Source organism: Vicugna pacos, chromosome 18 (assembly GCF_048564905.1).
Source record: "Vicugna pacos chromosome 18, VicPac4, whole genome shotgun sequence".
NCBI lineage: Eukaryota > Metazoa > Chordata > Mammalia > Artiodactyla > Camelidae > Vicugna > Vicugna pacos.
The window spans coordinates 29306694-29325764 of record NC_133004.1 but is presented as its reverse complement, the minus strand read 5'-3'; the positions used below and the strand labels follow the sequence as shown (position 1 = coordinate 29325764).

Below are 19071 nucleotides of genomic sequence, written 5' to 3'. Positions count from 1 at the left end.
TCCAAGATCCACCTTCAGTGGCACAAATGGAAAAGGGAGCTGAAGCGTATGGCTCCCCAAAAAGCTGCAACCATCACAGACTGCTGGTATCAGACAGGACGCATCAGACTGTCCCATCTTACCACGGCAGGGCTGAAGAGAGTGGGTTGTGGAGCCAGACAGTCAAGCATGTGACTCCCGGGGCAGTCACTTCTTCACCATGTGGTTTGGACCGAGTGATCTAACATCTTCCAGTTTTTCCCTCATCTGTAAAATGGGGATAACATCCACCTTACAGGGTTGATGTGAGCCATAAGGAAGCAGGTGAACATAAAGCCCGCAGGAGCGCACCAGGCACGCAGTGGAATGGCCCATGGAAGAGAGGTCGCCATCGCTGGAGGTGGAGAGTAATTACCTTCAAGTGACTTGTTTCATGTGTCGATCTTTTAATGCACAAACATAAAAAAATGACAAACCAGAAAGCAGATTGACATTGAACTAGCAGAGAAGACTACACACAGCTATTTTTGCAAACCACACAACCAGATATTAAGTCAAGACAGCTCCTGCTAGATCCTCACCTTCGAGGCTGGACTGTCCTGCCCCATTCACACAGCAGCACCAGAGCATTAAGCAAGACCAACCTTCTTAGGCCTTTACTTCTAAATCCTCCTTCCAAACCAGGAGGCCAGAGCACAGCAGGAAGGGCTGTGCTGTTACCCAGAAGTTGGTAAGAACAGCCCTGGCAACTTCATTTACTCCTCGGGGCTCTGTGCCCACAGAACGGTTTTAAGAGGCCCCTATATATGTATGAGATTGGGCCCAAGTACAGATGTTTTGGTCTGAACTGTGAGGTTTATGGCAAATACAGGGTGGGTTGAATGGTTCTAGGCCAGGGAGCAAGTGTCACAAATGCTACGTCTCCAGGGAAATAAGGCATATACTGCTGCCCCCAAATACCGGTAGGGAAGGAGTGGCTGCCCAGACTAGGCACGTGGGAGACTCAAACCTGGACTCTGCAAAATAAAATCTGGCTGCTGAGGGCCCGCTTTTTAGTGAAAGCCGACGGCCCTAGAATAGAATGCCAGAAAGTCATTTATCAGTCCCCCTGATTAAAATGACACTTAAGGTCATTTTGCAAAGAGGAGGAATACTAATCACCCTCCCCTCAAGTTTTAGTAGCCAACAGGGGTCTAGGTTCTGAAAGGCTGAGAACACTTTCTCTTTTTCCCCTCAAGATTATAAGCAATTGTGGCAAATGGCCAAACGTGTGAGCAGCAGGGAAGCTGAGAGTGATCCACATGAGTGGAGCTCACTGTGGGTACCTCATGGCCACAAGCAGCACACGTGCATCACAGCCTCCACGCTGGGACAGGGTGCACTGCTCCGAGCTGCCGTCCACAGGACCAAGGGGTGGGAGTGTTGGGAACAGATGATTCTGTGTTCCACAGATAATGGTATGAATTGACTGTTAATAGATATGGTTTAAGCACAGCATGTGGAGACAACTCCTCCAGACATTCTGTTATTAAAGTCTTAAGAGCTTAGAGCCTGGGAGGACTGAGAAATTATAAGGGGTTAAACAAAACAAAAACCAAAAAACAGAAAGAAAAAAAAAAAGGAGGGTGAGAAGTGTCAAAGACACAAGAGCTCTCTGTCAATGCAAACTGGCTCACTTTGTCCCCAAGTTCATCTTAGAGCTCAAGTGAATTCAAGACGTGAGGCAGAGACATTAGACCTGTGTCAAGGGCAAAAACTTCTGGTAGTAGCTCTTGGTGACGTCAATCATCAGCTCCTGGGTACATTCTGGGAGCTCCCCTGAGAAGAGTCCTGGGGAAAGAAAGACCTGATCAACCACGAGGAGCCAGAGGAGCTCTGATTTCTGCTGAAACCCCTAGAAGCCCCCTTTCTGAAGTCATGAATGTCTAAATACTAGGTTTTCCATCTTTGGTGCTAACAGAATATTTCTACTGACCATACCTTCAAGGTGATGTGAATTTGTGTGTGTGTGGGAAACAAGTAACACTGTTCCCAAAATGCAGAAATATATTCCAAGTAGAAGAGGTTAGTGTATTATTGCATGATCTGAAGAGTTAAAGCATCTCTGAATGGATTTTGTCCACCTCCTGGATTTTGGTGTGACACCTGCTGGTCAAGCCAAGGTGAGCGCTCCTGAGAAAAGACACTGCCCTGCTATTCATAACAATGAAACTAGACACAGACAACTCATGGATGAGAGTAGAGCAGAAATGTCCTATAGAAAGAGAGAAGATGGGGAATCCTATTTAAGAATTTCTGGGATAGAGGCACCTCCATACACTACAGGTGTAAGTATAAACTCCACTTGAAGAGCAATTTAGGAATATCTCGCAAAACTTTTAAAAGTTCATACCCTGTACTCTTAAAATCCAACTTCTGAGAATTTATTCCACAGATAATCTTGCCCAATTGCAACAATACATGTACAAAAGCATCAATGCAGCCAAGTTTCTAATAATGAAAAGCCAAGTACAACTTCTTTTGATCCATTATACCAGGGGATGATTAGTCACACTGTGGGACATTGATGCAATGAAAACCATGTAATCGTTAAAAAGAATGAGATGAATCTCTCCACACTGACAAGAAAAGATGCCCAAGATATACTGTTGAGGAAGCAAGCTTCCTAACAGAGTAGAGAGTGTGATTCTGTTCATATATGTTAAAAACATTTTCACATTACATACAGCAATATACACACACATATACACACATATCTATATGTTCATATACATACAAAACCACACACATGTGGACTTGTATATATACAGAGAGAAAGTAACAGGTAGGACACAAAATATGGTCTTAAAAGATACACAATCCTCACAGGCACCTTTTACAAATTAGCAGCCCATGTTCAGTCTGCACAGTATTTAATCTTTTTTTACATGTTTAGTCTGCACAGTATTTACTCTTTTTTTAAAATTTGTAGTCAACAATTAAAAATTCAGAAATATCACATAAAAATTCAGATTTTTAGCCTCCTGTGAAACATCAGAAGTTCTCATAATATTAAGCCTGTATTCTTAAACAGCTATGATAGGCTATTCCTTCAGTCATTTCCATGATCTGCCTGGCTCCTGTGGGCATCTGAGTTTTTGGTTCCTAACCCAGATCCTCTCTGGATGGTTTACCTTTCATTTTAACTTGGTTTCATGCTGTGGAGCCCTCTGAAAACATGCTAGTGTTCCTGCAACCCTATGCCCCTTTATTAAAGAGGGAGATTGCCAACAACGGTGTCTAGATGGTTAGCACCTGTCTGCAAAACTACGTAAAATAAACATGGGAAGTATCGTAGTGCAAAAAGTGCTGGACTCTAAATAAGGAGTCTTAAGTGATTGTCAACACTTTCCCACTAACCAGCTCCGATGCACTGGACAACTCAGCCTCTCTAGGCCTCAGTTCCCTCATCTATACAACAATCTCTAAGGTCCGAGGCTGAACCTCCACACAGTGCCTCGCTGCTATCTGCCATCAGTGCTCAGAGACCATAGGCTGCTTCTAAGGACACTGAGTAAGTTAAAAGAGATTAAGATATTTCTCCAGCAGTACACTTCCCACCTCAGACCAGATGCTTGTCTGACAACCACTTACAATAATTGCCGAGACTGCTCTGACCAAGCACTTGCTAAGAACTGTTAAACTTTTTCACACTGGGAACCCAATATGGAGAGAATTACGGAACAAAAGACTCTTCCTCTTCTGCCTGCAAACGCAGACATGCATGAAACAGCAGAATGGCCAATCTCCTCCCCAAAGAATCTGAATGATTTTGTACATCTTTGAAATTCATATTCAATGATCTGAGTAATGAGATTTTTTTTAATTGGAAAAACAATGAAACCACCCAGCAGTAGATGTCATATATCGTCAAATCTCTCTCCTCCCATCATCTCCCATCTGTGAATCTGTGATGTGCCTGTGTGTGCAACATGACTTCCACTGTGCAAACAACATACAGAAGAGAAGAGACTGTCTTAGGGTAGGGGTGGGAGAAAGTGAGGTTTTCTTCTTCCTTTTTCTTTTTGGTGTTTTCCAAGCTTTCTGGGATGAGCAGGGATTGCTTTTGTTACCTCACAGGTTTGTAACCTGGAACTCTGAGCTCATAAGGCCTTTGCCTGTGGGCATCCTGTCGGCCGAGGTCAAGAGATAATGTATTTACTTCTCTCAGGTGTCCCAGACTCCCACTGGTCTTAGACCATGTTTTATAGTAACTTTTCAGTTAGGGCATTCCTGGACAGGGTGGGAAGTACAAGTTCAAATCCCCAACCAGTATGAGGGTAAGGCCATAGAAGTCTCTGGAGAGACTTCTTTTCCTACCAGAGCCCAGGCCAAGACAGACATGCTTCGTTGTACTCTTCCTCTGCTGGTGGCAGGTCTGCCCTACGTCAACTTTTTATTGAGGGATAGCCCTTTGAGAGGATCTCTCTGCCATTTATCTCTCATCCCTACCGGAGCACCATACCCTAAACCACTCTATCATGAAGACAGCATCAACCAAAGTAAGTTTAAAAGTGTGGGTTTAGTTTTCTCTTTGCTTCTGATCCTTAATAATTTCCTTGTGAACTCAATAGTGCATATATATAAAAAAAACACTAGTTATATTTTACATAGCATTTCTAGGTACTTTGTACCAGGAGAATTTTTAGGTTAGCTAGACCAATGTACCATTCGAGACAGAAATTGCATGCATTACTTTTGTAAAGGAACCCCAAGGTTACCTGGGCAGCCTGAGAAGACGGTGAACGGTGGAACTACAGTTTCTGGGGGTAACACTGTGTTGTCAAGAATTTTGCAGCAATCTTTCAACACACACCGGCGCCCCTGAAATTAAAATCCTGTTAATAGGAAATAGGCCAGGAAGTGACAGTAAAAGCTGTCTAGTCTGCTGTGTGGAATATACTTGTATTTTCTCCATTCATGATATCACGTAATAGTCCTGGACAGTTACAAGAGGCTTGGCCACAATTCCTTACTCCAGGTGGCACCTGACAAGCCGGAGGTAAGGATGTGAGAGTGTGTGTGTGTGTGTGTGTGTGCGCGTGTGTGTGTAAATATGGCGTGGGGACTGTATGCTAGGGACAGTTCAGGTTTTCTTAGGCATTTCAGACTATATGAAATTTGGTCTTCAAGAATTCTGTTTAATTTTCTTGTTTTCTTTAAATTTAGTGGACATCTGTTGTTTTGTTTGTCCAACATCTGCTCCCCTTTCTTCTGGTAACAGAACCTGTATCTTCCTTGGGTATCGCCCCATCCCCATCTCAGTCCATGTGCTTCACCTCCCATCCCAAACTCTAAACCCCAAGCCTGGCCACAGCCACTGGTCTAGGGAGTCGGCATATGACCCAAATCTGTCTGATGAATCTCAACCTTGGGGCTTCTGCTGGGACCACTGGGAAAAGAGGCTCTTTTCAATGGGGTTTCTGAAGGACAGGACAGAGCCTCGACCAGCCATTGGTTTCCATGAGGAAAAGGCCTGCCTGAGAGCCTCCCAGAGGAAAACAAAAAACAGAAGGAGACTAATTTTCACGACATCAACAGAACTGGAACCATCTGTATATGAAATAAGGATCTACTTCTGTACTTTTGGTACATATTAGCCAATACATTCGTTTTGCACCTACCAGTTTAAGGTCTGTTTGTTCTTTTATCAATTCCAACTGGAAAAGTCTCAGCAAATTCATTTGGATATGAAGTTATTAGTTCATTTTTTCTCACAGGTAAGTGGTAATTATTAGGTTTAGGCTGAATGTTATACTTGACTCCACTGTCATCACTTTTCAACTCTGCCATCACCCATGGCATTTTGGGGGCAAGAGATAAGGTCTGAGAGATTCATCTGTTTCATGGCTTAAGGGAGAGGAGAGGCTTCTGTATACAGTTTAAAGTTGTGCTTCAGACAATTTGCTGAGTAAAGGAAAGTTTTGGTCTTTATTGTTTGCATTTACATCACCAAGGTCTGGAAGTTCACTTGTGTTCTGGTCGGATAACCTGATAAAACACACCTGGCTGAGGATGTGAAACTCTTAACAAACACTAGAATAATGCAAACCTGCCTAGATCTTAGATTTTACCAAAGAAGATGAAAAATACTTTTATTTGGTTGTGCTCAAATTCTACACACTCAAATCTTACATCTTTCCAGGAACTTTCAGGTACATTGCCAAATGAAATTTTTTTAACTGAAGTATAGTTGATTTACAATGTTGTGTTAGTCTCTGGTGTAAGGCATAGTGATTCAGTTACACATACACAAACACACACACATATATATATTTTTTCATTATAGGTTACTGCAAGATATTGAATATAGTTCCCTGTGCTATACAGTAGGTCTCTGTTGTTTATCTAGTTTATTTTATATATAATAGTTAGTATCTGTAAATCCCAGACTCCCAATTTATCCCTTCTCCCCTAGTAACCACAAGTTTGTTTTCTATGTCTGTGCCAAATGAATTTTTTAAAAACCTTATACCTCTAGGGTCTGAATTTGTTCAGTGGCTAACTAAGCTGTCTCCAGCTGGGTGGATAAGAGTCAAGTTGGGCAACCACTCTAGGTCAGAAGCAAGTTATGTATGTAGCTCTTCATTTCTCCTTGGAAAGTTCTCTTCCATGGATTATCTGTTATTGGCAATATCAAAAATCAGGCAGCTGGCCAGCTTGCCTGGCAACTCCCAAATTAACTCAAAGATGTCCTATGATGCCTAAGCTCCCTATAACTCACACTGAGCACCTGGGGCACTGAGTAAAAGGAAACAATGTGCCACATAAGGCATGATACAGTCACAGACAGGGATCTGCAGACAAATGGCCTGGAAAAGAACAGTGGAAAGGAACCTCCTCCCTGGGTACCACCAGCCACCACACAGCATGTAGGCACCTGCTTTGTCTACGAGTTGGCCATGCTGCCCACTCAGAGAAGTGTGGCAAACTGGGTTTCAGAGAATTCTGGGTAAACTGATCAATTACATAGCAGTAAAATTAAAAACGCAGGTACTTCTTAGGCATGAATGGGTTGGCAATAGCTGAGGTGGTAAAAAGCTGAAACTACTTCTTTATTCTTTCCTGGAGAACTTTCCAAGAAGGAGTCAAGAACTGCACATTGCTAGTATTACAGCTCCTCCTATCTCTTTATGCAAGTGATATAGCAAGTTACTTACATCCTGGGAAACAGGATTTAAAACCAAGCCTGCAGGAGTGTTGTCAGGGAACAAGTGCTTATTAATACTGCCTATTAGGCTTTTCCTGCAGGCATCTGGGCAATTCTGACTAACAGCCACATCTTCACACATCCAAACAGAAGTGAGACTACCACGTGAGATGTTGTAAGAACAAGCTGAGTGTCATGGGGACAGCTGGACTCTTAAAGAGTTCCTGCTAGCTCTGAGATTCTAGAATTCTCAAAGGATCCTTTTCCTGAGATTACCTGATAATTCGTAAAGGCTCAGTGATTAAGTACCGCCAGTACTGAACAATGACAGTATCAGGAATTGATGGATTGAAAAGTGACACAAAAAGAGAGCACCTAACAATAGGACCAGAATCTCCTAAGCACTGGGAAGAGCATCTGGATTTTAACCTTGCAGACATCTGGCTCTGGGGCTAAAGGACAGGGCTAAAGGATTAGGTTGCTATGGTGATGTCTTCACATTGCCAAGGAAAGTATCAGACAAAGCCAGCTGTGGCTTGGAAAGCCAGCTTTAGACACACAGTCTGAGTGAGGGGAGAGGATGAATTTCACTGTCTTCCCCGTTCCCTCAACATCAGGCCAAACCAAAGTCTTTCTGTCTCTAATACATACTGCAGAACTCCCCTGGAGGACAATATTTGGCAAAACGACTTCCCTTAATTCTGAGTGACAAATCAGACTGGAATGTTTTTCTCGGCAATGGGGTTCTCCATTGCACTGCACACCTTCGCTGTGCCCTCACGGCTCCTGAAACATGACTGCACGGTTTCTGTAAGTTTTGATACTTTAGAGGCTGAGTTTTATCCAGAGCAGAGAGCTGACTCTGTGTTAATGGGAGCAGCCATTTAAAAACATGAAAAGGGTCTTGGCTTTTCCCAGAATCTGAGGTAGAAATTTAAAATGTAAGAAACATTTTCCCTGAAAATTTAGGCAGTTTGACTCTGATCATTAACATTCTCACCCAGGATGGTCTCAGAAATCCTAACTGAAATCAACCTCCTCATCTATGAAATACCAAGAAATTCGGCCTTGGAAAGCCTTGGTTGGGTTAAACAAAGCGATGCTGAGGCTTCTGGGGACCAGGGCGCTACAGGTTCTGCTGAGCGAGGGGCCCACTTGCACGTGATACGCCCCTCACCCTGAACTATGTGCAGTTCCCTCAATGTCATGCCCTTCGGTGACTCTGACCCTTACACATGCCAATCTCTTTCCTAAAACACCCATTCCCCTCTTGCCTATGAGCCAATTTCAACTCCTCCTTCAAGACCCCCTCACCCCAACTAGACTGTAAGATCCTTGATGTGAGGCAATAGGTAGGCCACATAGCAGCATGGCTAGTCATACCACTAGGGTTCAAATCCCAGCTCTACCACTTACTAGCCTTGTCAAATCCCCTAATATTGAAAGTCTTCGATGTTCTCACCTGCAAATAAGGATAATAACGGTACCTACTGCCCCTGGATGGTTATGAGGATTAGATGAAATAATCAAAGGAAAGAGTTTAACATCATATGGAAGAGGTTCCAAAAGGGTTAGCTGTGATTATTAATGCTGAGGAAAAATTCCAAGTCCAGTAATAATTCTGGTAGACCAGTAGACTAGAAACAACTTCTACCCTGCTGGGTGACAGAAGCAGAGGCCCACTGATGTGAGGGACAGGAGGCAGAGGGCGAGTGACAGCCAGCCATGACACCATACTCACAATCACACAGTTCTTGCCAACGTGAACATAAGAGCCAATCTGAGCTGCGTTGACCACACAATCTTCCTCAATAAAGACATGGTCCCCGATATGTAAAGGAAAGAATGCAACGCTATAAAAGAAAAAGAGGAACAAAGAAAAGTCAAGGTGATGTATTTGGAATTAAAGATCATAATCTCAACTTCATCTTCTTGTCTTGAGACTGTTCCTAGCAAGGAGAGAATCCTCAGGCCAGAGGGATTCTATAGTTGAAGATAGAAATTAGAAATATTAGATCAAGCAAACGTGCAAGGAAACTGCAAAACAGCAAGGGCAAGACCTTCAGAGCTAAAAAAGCTAGCACCAAATAAAAATGAATGGATGTTTTGCTCACTCCAGCCTCCTTTGAAAATGCTCATGGATCACATTTTCATTAATCTGCCCTATAATGCTCAAGGGACTGACATAAGGTTCATGGGATATAATTCCCAACGTGCTGGAATTTTATATGGTGACACTTTTATTGAGTGTCTAATATATGCCAGGCTCTATGCTAGGAGTTGGGGAATACAATGGGCAGCAAAAGGAACACAATCCCACCCTCGAGGAGCTTACAATCAAGAGAAAAAAAGAGAGAGTAAATAAACAATTATATAAGTAATTAGTTACAACTGTGATCAGTGCTACCGAGGAAAAATGCCACGTCATGAGAGTACACAACACAGAGATTTTACTCAGATTGGAGGTTTGGTAAAAGCTTAATCAAAGTGACATTTAAGGGCAGAAAGGTACTGGGTTCAATCCCCAGGACCTCCTCTAAAATAAAGAAAGAAAGGAAGAAAGCTAATTACCTTCACCTTCCCCACCACCAAAAAAAAAAAAAAAAAGTGACATTTAAGCCAACACCTGAGGAGTTAGTAGGCTTTCTCCAGAATTTTGATATGGTTCCCACTCTCCAGGAGTCTTCAAATGTCGTTGACATTGGTCTGTGATCACACTTACAAGTAATTTCAGTACGTTGGGATGTAAAATATTTGGACTGGAACTAATATAAAGCAGCTCTTTCCAGGCCTGTGTTCTGTTTTGTCAGAGATGATGCCTGTCCTCCATGGACCTATAATTTATTTAAACCTTTCTTAATCCACTTGCATTTTCAGTCTGGACCTCTTGTGTGGCAATGGATTCCCTGATCCTATCATAATCTACAGGACTACTGTCAACTCTTTAACTTTAAATTAAAAATTCCAAGCTTTATATTGTTATCTGGTTCTGGTTTTGGGATGTGCAGGGGAGGATTTGCCATTCACCTTCTATTCATGTGTTACTGTTTACACTTTCGTATTTCTGTGTGTCTTGTATGGACTATTCTTACTTACACATCCCTCCCTTCACCAATAAGCCCCTTGTTCATTCTCGGTCCTATTCCTGGCCCACTTCCAGCCCAGTAATGCCTTTACCAGGAGATGGAGTCAACAACTCTAGCACAGCATCAGTCACTGCACGAAACCATGAAAGCCACAACTTTTTTTGGTTTTCCCCCAGATAGCCTTCTGAGCTAACAAGTGAATGTTTCCCTATGAATTTCATGTGATTTACAATGACTCCCTGCTCCAATTCCCATACATAATGCAGTCTGGAAGCCAACGTGGTTATGAGAAATGCAGGTTTACCAATGCAGGAGATACACCTAGATATTACAGCCTGAGTTAGCTGCTCTCTTCTCTGTTCCTCCCTAACCATATTCACATCCCAAGGACAGGAGTATCCCATTATACAGTGGCTACCACATTTTAGTATCACACTCTGTAGTAGCTATCTGTTTATGTAATTGTTTCTACCACTAGATTGTTGGTTTTTTTAAAAAATTGAGGAATAGCTGACTTATAGTGTTATGCAAGTTTAAGGTATGTAACACAGTGATTCTTGACTTTTAAAGGTTATACCCCATTTATACTTATTATAAAACATTGGCTATATTCCCTGTGCTGTACAATATATTCTTGTAGCTTGTTTATTTTATATGCGGTAGTTTGCACCTTTCTCCACTGGTAACCACTAGTTTGTTCTATTTGTGAGTCTGTTTCTCTTCTGTTAAATTCACCAATTTGTTTCATTTCTACCACTAGGTTTTGAGACCCTATTTATCCATCTTTATATGAACAGCTTATAACCTAGTGACGGACACAAAGAAAGCACTCAATAAGTGCTTGTTGCATTACTAGATGAAAAGCAGATGGTGCCACACGCAGGAACCAGGAGGGCAAAGGGGGAGAGAGGCAAATACTGGGTACAGTGGTTGGTCTTCCTGCCCTGTCCATGTCCTTTCTGGCCAGTCCTTATTCCTACTGAGGGATCAGTGAGCCTAACTTGACCCTACCTTCTGGGTCAAAGCCGTTTAGACCAGGGGTAGGCACTTAACTCAAACTGAGCCAGTCAGATTCCCACTCCCAATAATCTGTTACCAGGATCTAAAATCTCTGGTTGGTATCTGATGGAAGTCGAATGGAGAAGTGATATAATTAAAGGGCTGAGGCAGCAAGGTTGGCTCCATGAGGAAAGCAGGAGGACACCGCTGGAAAAAAAAAAAAAAAGGAAGGAAGCAGAAGTACAGAGAGAAGGACAGATGAAAACAGTATAATCTTGGTGACAGAGCGGTAGTCAGGCAGAACAGGTGTCTTGATGATGGTGAGCTGTCCAGTTCCAGGTTCTAGTCTCTTGTGAAGCCTGGCCCCCTTTTCTACCCTTCGATTCCAACAACTATGTCTGTGTCTGTTTAATCAGAACCCCCTTTGCTTTTGCCAGCTTAAGTGGATTGTTTCTGGCAAACACCTGCCAACTAGACTAAGACAACAACCACCAGAGTTGTGTTCATTATGGTGAATTCTCACTTAGTGTCCCAAACAATAGCATAGACCTGCTCCTTACCCTACAACTCAACACCTGGATACCACCACCAGCAGCAGCATCTTGCCCAAGACTGAGACAGGTCATTAAATTACATACCCTTTGCTGAATTTCTTGAATGGTGGCCTTATGACACTCCGACTTTTCACCACGCAATGCCGTCCAACTCTTACATTTGCCAGATCCCCTCGGATGATACAGTCATTCATCACAATGGTCTGTAAAACAAAGCACATTTTAAAAAACTACCAACATAGCCTAAAATGTAAGAAAAAAGAGTAAAAACAAGACACATTGAGAGTTATGTTATGCTCTACTGAGTTACATGTTCTATCAAGAGGGATATTTTTAAGGTAAAGAGAATTGCCCTCATAATGTCAACTGCAGCTGAAGATGTTCCTAGGACCTCGCAAGCTTTGCCCTTATTATCACATGCATAGGATCATTGACTGGACAAACGTTTATTGAGAATACCTGCAGGAGAGCTAGTTTATGCGCCTCCTCAGATGCATGCTGTTCTACCCACCCCCAGGCCTTGGCTGCTTGCTCAGTGAGAGTCCTGGCTGCCCCCACCTTTGTCTAATCTCCTGCCACTACTGACCATCCCCAACTTCATGCTCCCAGAGGTGGACCCACCGAGGTTCTGCTTCCTCTCCCAATTTCTGGACTCAGACTAAGTGCTACACTGTGGGGTGTGGCTTCCCCAGAGGTTGCCCGGCAGGGATCATCAACACAACCCAGAAATTTGGGGGAATTAATACCCCATACTTGGTAAAGAGCAGGCATTCTTGACATGTCTGTTGAATAGATGGTGGGGAGGGGGAGTGCATGTGGCTGGAGTTGCAGCTAGAAAAGTAAGCAGGGGACCAGATCACGAGGAATTATGTATGCTGAGTACAGAAGCTTAGACTCTTTTCCCTCAAGGATATAAGGAGTGACTTGAAAGACTTTAAGCAGAGGATTAATACAACTGAATCTTCATTTTAGAAATGTTACTCTGGAAGCAGTCTGGAGTCTGAACGGAGGCAGGTAAGGCTGGAGGGGAAGTGACCCTTCAGATGGATCAAGGTAAGAAGAGGTAGTGGGCCTTACCTACGGCAATGGCTGAGCAACAGGAAAAGAGAAATAAATAGGAAGTAGAGGAATCAATCAAGCCCTTAGATCTGATTACCAGTGTAGAGGAAGGACAAAGGGACAAAGACCACATTAAACAACCCTGTGTAAAAAGAATCAGCCAAATTCAGACATTTGAAAATTCTGCAGGACAGTGGGGAGAAAAACAGGGTGGGAAAAGAGAACTGTTACAGATTAAAAGAGACTTAGGCATATCAATCGATGCAATGCGTACTTGACCTTGTTTGGGTCCCAGTTTGAGCAAGACAACTGTAAAAGGACATCTTAAGATCCTGGAAAGACTGAACATGGACTGAGGATTACATGATACTGGGCAATGATTGGCTTTTTAAAAAATATATTATAGTAAGGGTACTCTATTCATTTTCTAAAGCCTTTAAATGTTAGTGATATATATGGAAGTAGTTATGGGTGAAATAATATTTTGCTTGCAATTTGCTTGAAAACATTCCACTCCAAAATTGGTCTGGATCTGGCAGGTGGTATAAAGATGAAACAAGAAAGGCAGAATATTGCTAATTGTAGAAGCTGGTGAGTGAATATATATGGACTCATTATATGTTCTCTCTACTTTTATATGTCTTCAAAGTTCTATAATAATACTGCTTGTCTATAACAAGTAATGAACTACATACAAATCCATGAATGTATCCAACAATATGGATAAATTTTAAAAGCATTATGGTAAATTAAAGAAGCCTAACCAAGAAAGAGTCCATGATTCCAATTCTAGAAAATGCAAAACTAACCTGTATTAGTTTTACATCAGCGGTTTCCTGGGGCAAAGCTAGAAGGAGGCTTGACTGCAGAGGGGCACAAGGAAACTAGGGTGATGGAAATATTTTCTATCTTGATTGTGGTACTAGTTGCACAAATGTCCACATCAGCTAAAACTTGTCAAACTGCAAACTTAAAATGGGTTCATTTTATTGTATGGAAATTACACCTCAATAAGAATGATTTTTCAAATGTTCCATTATAAAATATTCAAAAAGAAAAAAAAAAGGAAGAGAATCTATATGATTCAGTCATTGTTTTGATGTTGGATAAGAGAAAGAGAATCTAGTATGGGGTGAGCAATTCTGGGGATTAGATGATGAATTCAATTTCGAAATGCTGAGTTGGAGGTATCTGGGGGATGACCAAAAGGCAGTTGTAAATCAAGGTCTGGGCCCAGGAGGAAGGTCAGGCACCACCTCAAATATAAGCGAATTAAGTAAATCACTAGCCTGAACAGCAGGCTCTGAGAGAGTATTAAAAAAGAAATGGACTCATACCTGGAAGTTTACCAATCTGACCTGCATGTATTGAGTCTATAAAACCTCTATTAAAACAAGTTCATACTGTAGAGCACAAGGAACTATATTCAATATCTTGTAGTAACTTATGGTGAAAAAGAACATAAAAATGAATGAATGTATGTTCATGTGTGACTGAAGCATTGTGCTGTACACCAGAAACTGACACAACATTGTAAACTGACTATACTTCAATAAAATACATACATATATATATATATATATAAAAGACCTCTATCAGTAAAAAGAAACTTTCACATCTGCTGCTGCTTGTAAAGTATTACAGTTCTCTTGGTTTTTAATAGCAATCTTCCTCAAGCTAAAAGAGATATCTATTCCTAGCATGTAATTCTTTCATCTGAGATCCTTTTACTTTAATCATTGTTTTCAGCTTGTGTTTCCACCTACAATCAGAGAAAATGACTTCCTTTTCTTTTGGAAGAAAACGGAATACCAAGAGTTCTAAGTATTTGGTAATGGCTGTTACTGTTTTACTGTGTTTTAAATACAGATAACAATCTTACTCTGGAAATAAAGAAAATCTACATAAGTCTCTCAGTCAGCCTAAATTACACTCCCACTGAAGAAGCAAACACACACACAAAAAACAGAACAAGTAAACGATAGCACAAGTGGTCAAAGAAAGTTAGCAAGAGGAATTCAAACCCTGGTTTCCTATCTCATCAGGAACAGAGCCGAAGAAACGTCAGATGAAAGATACAGGCAACAGGGTGTTAAAATGAAAGGAAATGCCCCCAAAGACCTTACAGGGAAGAAAACAGCACTAAAGCAGAGTTCGTTGAACTCAACGAGGGATAAGGCAGAGGTAGCAAGTTGGAGGTCTAAGGGCTGCACCTAGAACCCTGTTTTCTCTGGCCCAGGCAGCCTTTTTTATCATTTAAATTATATGCTATTATTTGAATAGTGGGACATTAATAGCGGGCCACTTCACATTTTAAAAAAATCCAGATTTCCAGTTTCTTTTTAGAAAATTAGACGCTCTGGAACTACAGGCCTGTATTCCCCTGTGACGACAATCAGCCTGAGCTTAGCCAGGTCCTGTATTCTCCAATGCACCAGACCCCAGCAGTCTCCCTTATTTACGCTCAGTCTGATTTACTCATTGGACCCCCATCTCTACCTGCAGGCACGGTGACATCTGATATAAGGCATCAGCAAAACAGAAGTGTCAAAGGTCTGAAAGGGACAAGGGCTGGAAACAGAACTGAACTGTTTATAATAACAAAAAGCTGGAAACAAAATAACTATTCACTCATCGGAGAGGGAATAAATGCAATGGTACACAGCAGTGAAAATGCATATACTGCAATGAATCTTAGAAATGGAGTCGAGAACGATGTTACTTTGTAAGCATAATATGTGTTTCCTATTGTCATTATTACAATAATTGAGTGTAAAAATAGTAAGTCATAGAAAACCAAGTAAAGTTAAATAATACATATTACTTAGAAATACATATGTATGTGGTAAAAAATTTTTTTTCAAAAATAAAGGATTTATAAGACAAAAAATTCAGAATAGTGGTGTCCTCTTGGAAGGAGGCAGAAGAAAGAAGTGGGAAAGGAACTTAAGGGAAAGGAACTGTATTATCATGCATTGATTATGTTCCAGTTCTTCAGATGGGTGGTGGGTTCATGGTGTTGATTTAATTTTTATGCTTCATGACATATATATCACCCAGTCTTCCGTGTAAACCAAATATGGCCAAAACACCTTTTGAAAGAGAAACAGAGGGCCCCAAATTACCAAAACAATCTTGAAAAAGAGGAAGCAGTTGGAAGACTCATATTTCCTAATTATAAAATTTACTGCAGAGCTACAGTAACCAAAACAGTTTAGTACTGGCATAAGGACAGACATATAAACTATGGAACAGAACTGAGAGTCCAGAAAGTAACTCATACATCTATGGCCAGAAGATTTACTATAAGGATGCCAAGACCACTCAATGAGGAAAGAATAATCTCTTCAACCAGTGGTGCTGGGACAAGTAATTTTCCACACCCAAAAGAATTAATTAGGACCCCAACCTCATATCATATGCAAAAATTAACTTAAAATGGATCAACGACCTAAATACAAGTGCTAAAACCATAAAACTCTTAGAAGAAAACACTGGAGTAAAACTTCATGATCTTGGGTTTGGCAAGGATTCTTAGATATAACTCCAAAAACTTGAGCGACAAAACAAAAAACAGATAAACTGGACTTCATCAAAATTAAAAACTCTTGTGCATCAAAGAACATTATCAAGAAAATGGAAAGACAATCTACAGAATGGTAGAAAATATTTGTACAATTGTGCAGTTTGACAATTCTTTACAAAGCTAGAAAATAGAATTACCATACGACCCAGCAATCCCACCTGTAGGCACATCCCCAAAACAATTGAAAATAGCGACTCAAATAGATACCTGTATGTCAATGTTCACTGCAGCATTACTTACAATAGCCAAAAGGTGGAAACAACCCAAGTTTCCATCAACAGATGAATGGATAAACAAAATGTTCATACATACAATGGAATATTATTCAGTCATGAAAAGGAGTAAAATTCTGATACCTGCTACAACAGGGATGAACCTTGAAAGCATTATGATAAGTGAAATAAGCCAGACCAAAGAAGGGCAAGTCTTATATGATTCCACTTAAGTGACATATCTAGAATATGCACATTCACAGAGACAGAAAGTAGACTGAGGTTACCAGGGTCTGGAGGAAGAAGGGAATGGGGAATTATTCCTTAATAGGTACAGAATTTCTGTTTGGGTAATGAAAAAATTTTCGAAATAGAAATAGGGATAATGATTGCACAATACTGCGAATGTAATTAATGCCAATGTATTGTATATTTTAAGATGGTTAAAATGGCACATTTTATCATAAATACTTTACCATACACACACACACACACATACACACACACACACACAAATCTTCCCTACAAAATCACAGAAAATGTTTTGGAATTAGCTGAGGGATTTCAAAAAACCTCCACGTATTTGTTAATGAGTCAAATGGAATTTTCTGAATTCTGCTGAATTTTCTAATTCTGTGTAGAAACAGTGTGTCTATAATTACTAATTATATGTAATTATCAAACTATATTTCTTTTCCATTAAATTATGGTATGATGGGATAATGGAGACAATAATTGTGTCTCTACTGAAAATATCTGTGATCTCTTAACTACAGTGAGATTATTTTACCTCTGGAAGTTAGGGATTTAATATTTCAAGGAAAATTAAGTGTTCCTAATGGCAGAAAAAAACTATGGACTTCAGAGTTTGTCAAGCTCAAATATGTCTTAATATTTTCTCTGGTTGTGAAATGTTATTCCTCTCAGGTTTATACTCATCTCTCTGCTATATAAAATTTCAGTTTATTCAGACTACAAAATACTAAGCCTTTGACAGTACATCTCACAAATGCGTTTCATATTTTAGTATCTTTCCCAATTCTCACATTAATTTTAGTAGTTTCAATTAGCACTGAATCATTAACTATTAATTGTATCAGTATCACACTAGATTCTACACTAAAATACTATGTTGCCTATTTATGTTTTGTGCCCCATAGTTTAGGACACACTACAACATTGTATAATAATTTCAGTTCTGGGTGCCATTGTATTTCGTTCCTGAAATAAAAGGAAAAAGGCTTTCTGTTGTCTCCTTTTACTGCATCTTTCTTGTATTCAATAAATCCAATATGGAAGATGAAAAAAAGAGAATTTTAGAATGTACAGCAATAAATGGGAGACACAGTAACATTTCATCTGCATGCTAACGTGACAATTAGTGGAAAGAAAGCAAAAACATGTATCCTGGAGCTGGCTGTGTCCCTTACCTTGCCATTGAGAACGATGTTCTGACTTCCACACAACACAGACTGGCGACTAACTTTGTTCCCAGATGCCTGAAAGGAAGCAGCAGAAAACGGAGGTGAACAAACTGAGTGGGTTCTGGGCTACAGGTTTCCACCAAGAAAGCTCATATTGCAGAGAAAAGGACTTGATATGGGATATAGTCTGCAATGGAATGAGTCCAAGATATCAAAAAAGCAAAGATGGATTAGGAAACTAGGGATTCAAGCAACAGATCCAGAATTTGGATGTGGGAGGTCTATAGCTTAGCGGCAGCAAAGACACGTATTCAAGTCTCATTTCTATACTTCGGTTTTACAGCCCTAAAACCAGGATAATGTTTCTACCAATATCACTGAGTTGAGAGAATTCAATGAAAAAACAATCATAGTAATGCTGACTGAGTACTAACCCTGTTTCAAGCAATTTACACACATCATGTATTGACTGTAAAGAACTTAACAGTCTTTAACACATAGTAATAAATTACCACATGTTAGGTTAAAAAAAAAAAGCTTTTAAAAGGCCTGAAGCCTGGAGTCGTAATAAATACCAGGATGGCTGAAACTTGTCCTGCTTTCTGGAAGGCATTTTATCTCTATGAGGAAATCAGAAACAAATAACAAAGCCTAAACTGGCCATGCAAGGAATAAATAAAGCTAGAACATACACGAACTTTCCCTGGGTAATCTCGGACTAAATGCCAAAGGGACTCGGGGTGGGGCAGGGACAGGATGGGGACGGCGGCCTCAGGGGACGAGGGCTTGGAAAGGGGAGGGCAGATGTTTGGACACGCGCACCGTCTCGATGTACTCGGATTTGTTGTAAAGCAGCTCGCCCAACTCCATGGCCAGCAACTCCTCTGCACAGCTCCGGCTCCTGTCAAAGTCGGCCCGCCGGTCTGCCTACCCCGGACTAAGGCTACTTCCGGCTGCGCCACCACTTCCGCTCAGGGCGGCCC

General features: G+C 41.0%; 1 protein-coding gene and 1 long non-coding RNA gene across 2 annotated transcripts; one reads left to right on the top strand and one right to left on the bottom strand.

The window, feature by feature from the left end:
* Positions 1 to 401: 401 nt before the first annotated feature.
* Positions 402 to 19067, bottom strand: DCTN5 (dynactin subunit 5). Its single transcript, XM_006201206.4, has 6 exons — positions 18911 to 19067; positions 18095 to 18163; positions 11892 to 12010; positions 8910 to 9021; positions 4740 to 4842; positions 402 to 1809 (listed from the first exon to the last, which is right to left on the bottom strand). Exons 1-6 carry the CDS (start codon positions 18956 to 18958, stop codon positions 1712 to 1714), a joined length of 549 nt encoding a protein of 182 aa, XP_006201268.1. The 5' UTR covers positions 18959 to 19067; the 3' UTR covers positions 402 to 1711.
* LOC140687092 (uncharacterized) lies at positions 4083 to 5641 on the top strand. Its single transcript, XR_012061171.1, has 2 exons — positions 4083 to 4520; positions 5243 to 5641. It is a non-coding gene; the product is annotated as an uncharacterized lncRNA (long non-coding RNA).
* Positions 19068 to 19071: the final 4 nt, after the last annotated feature.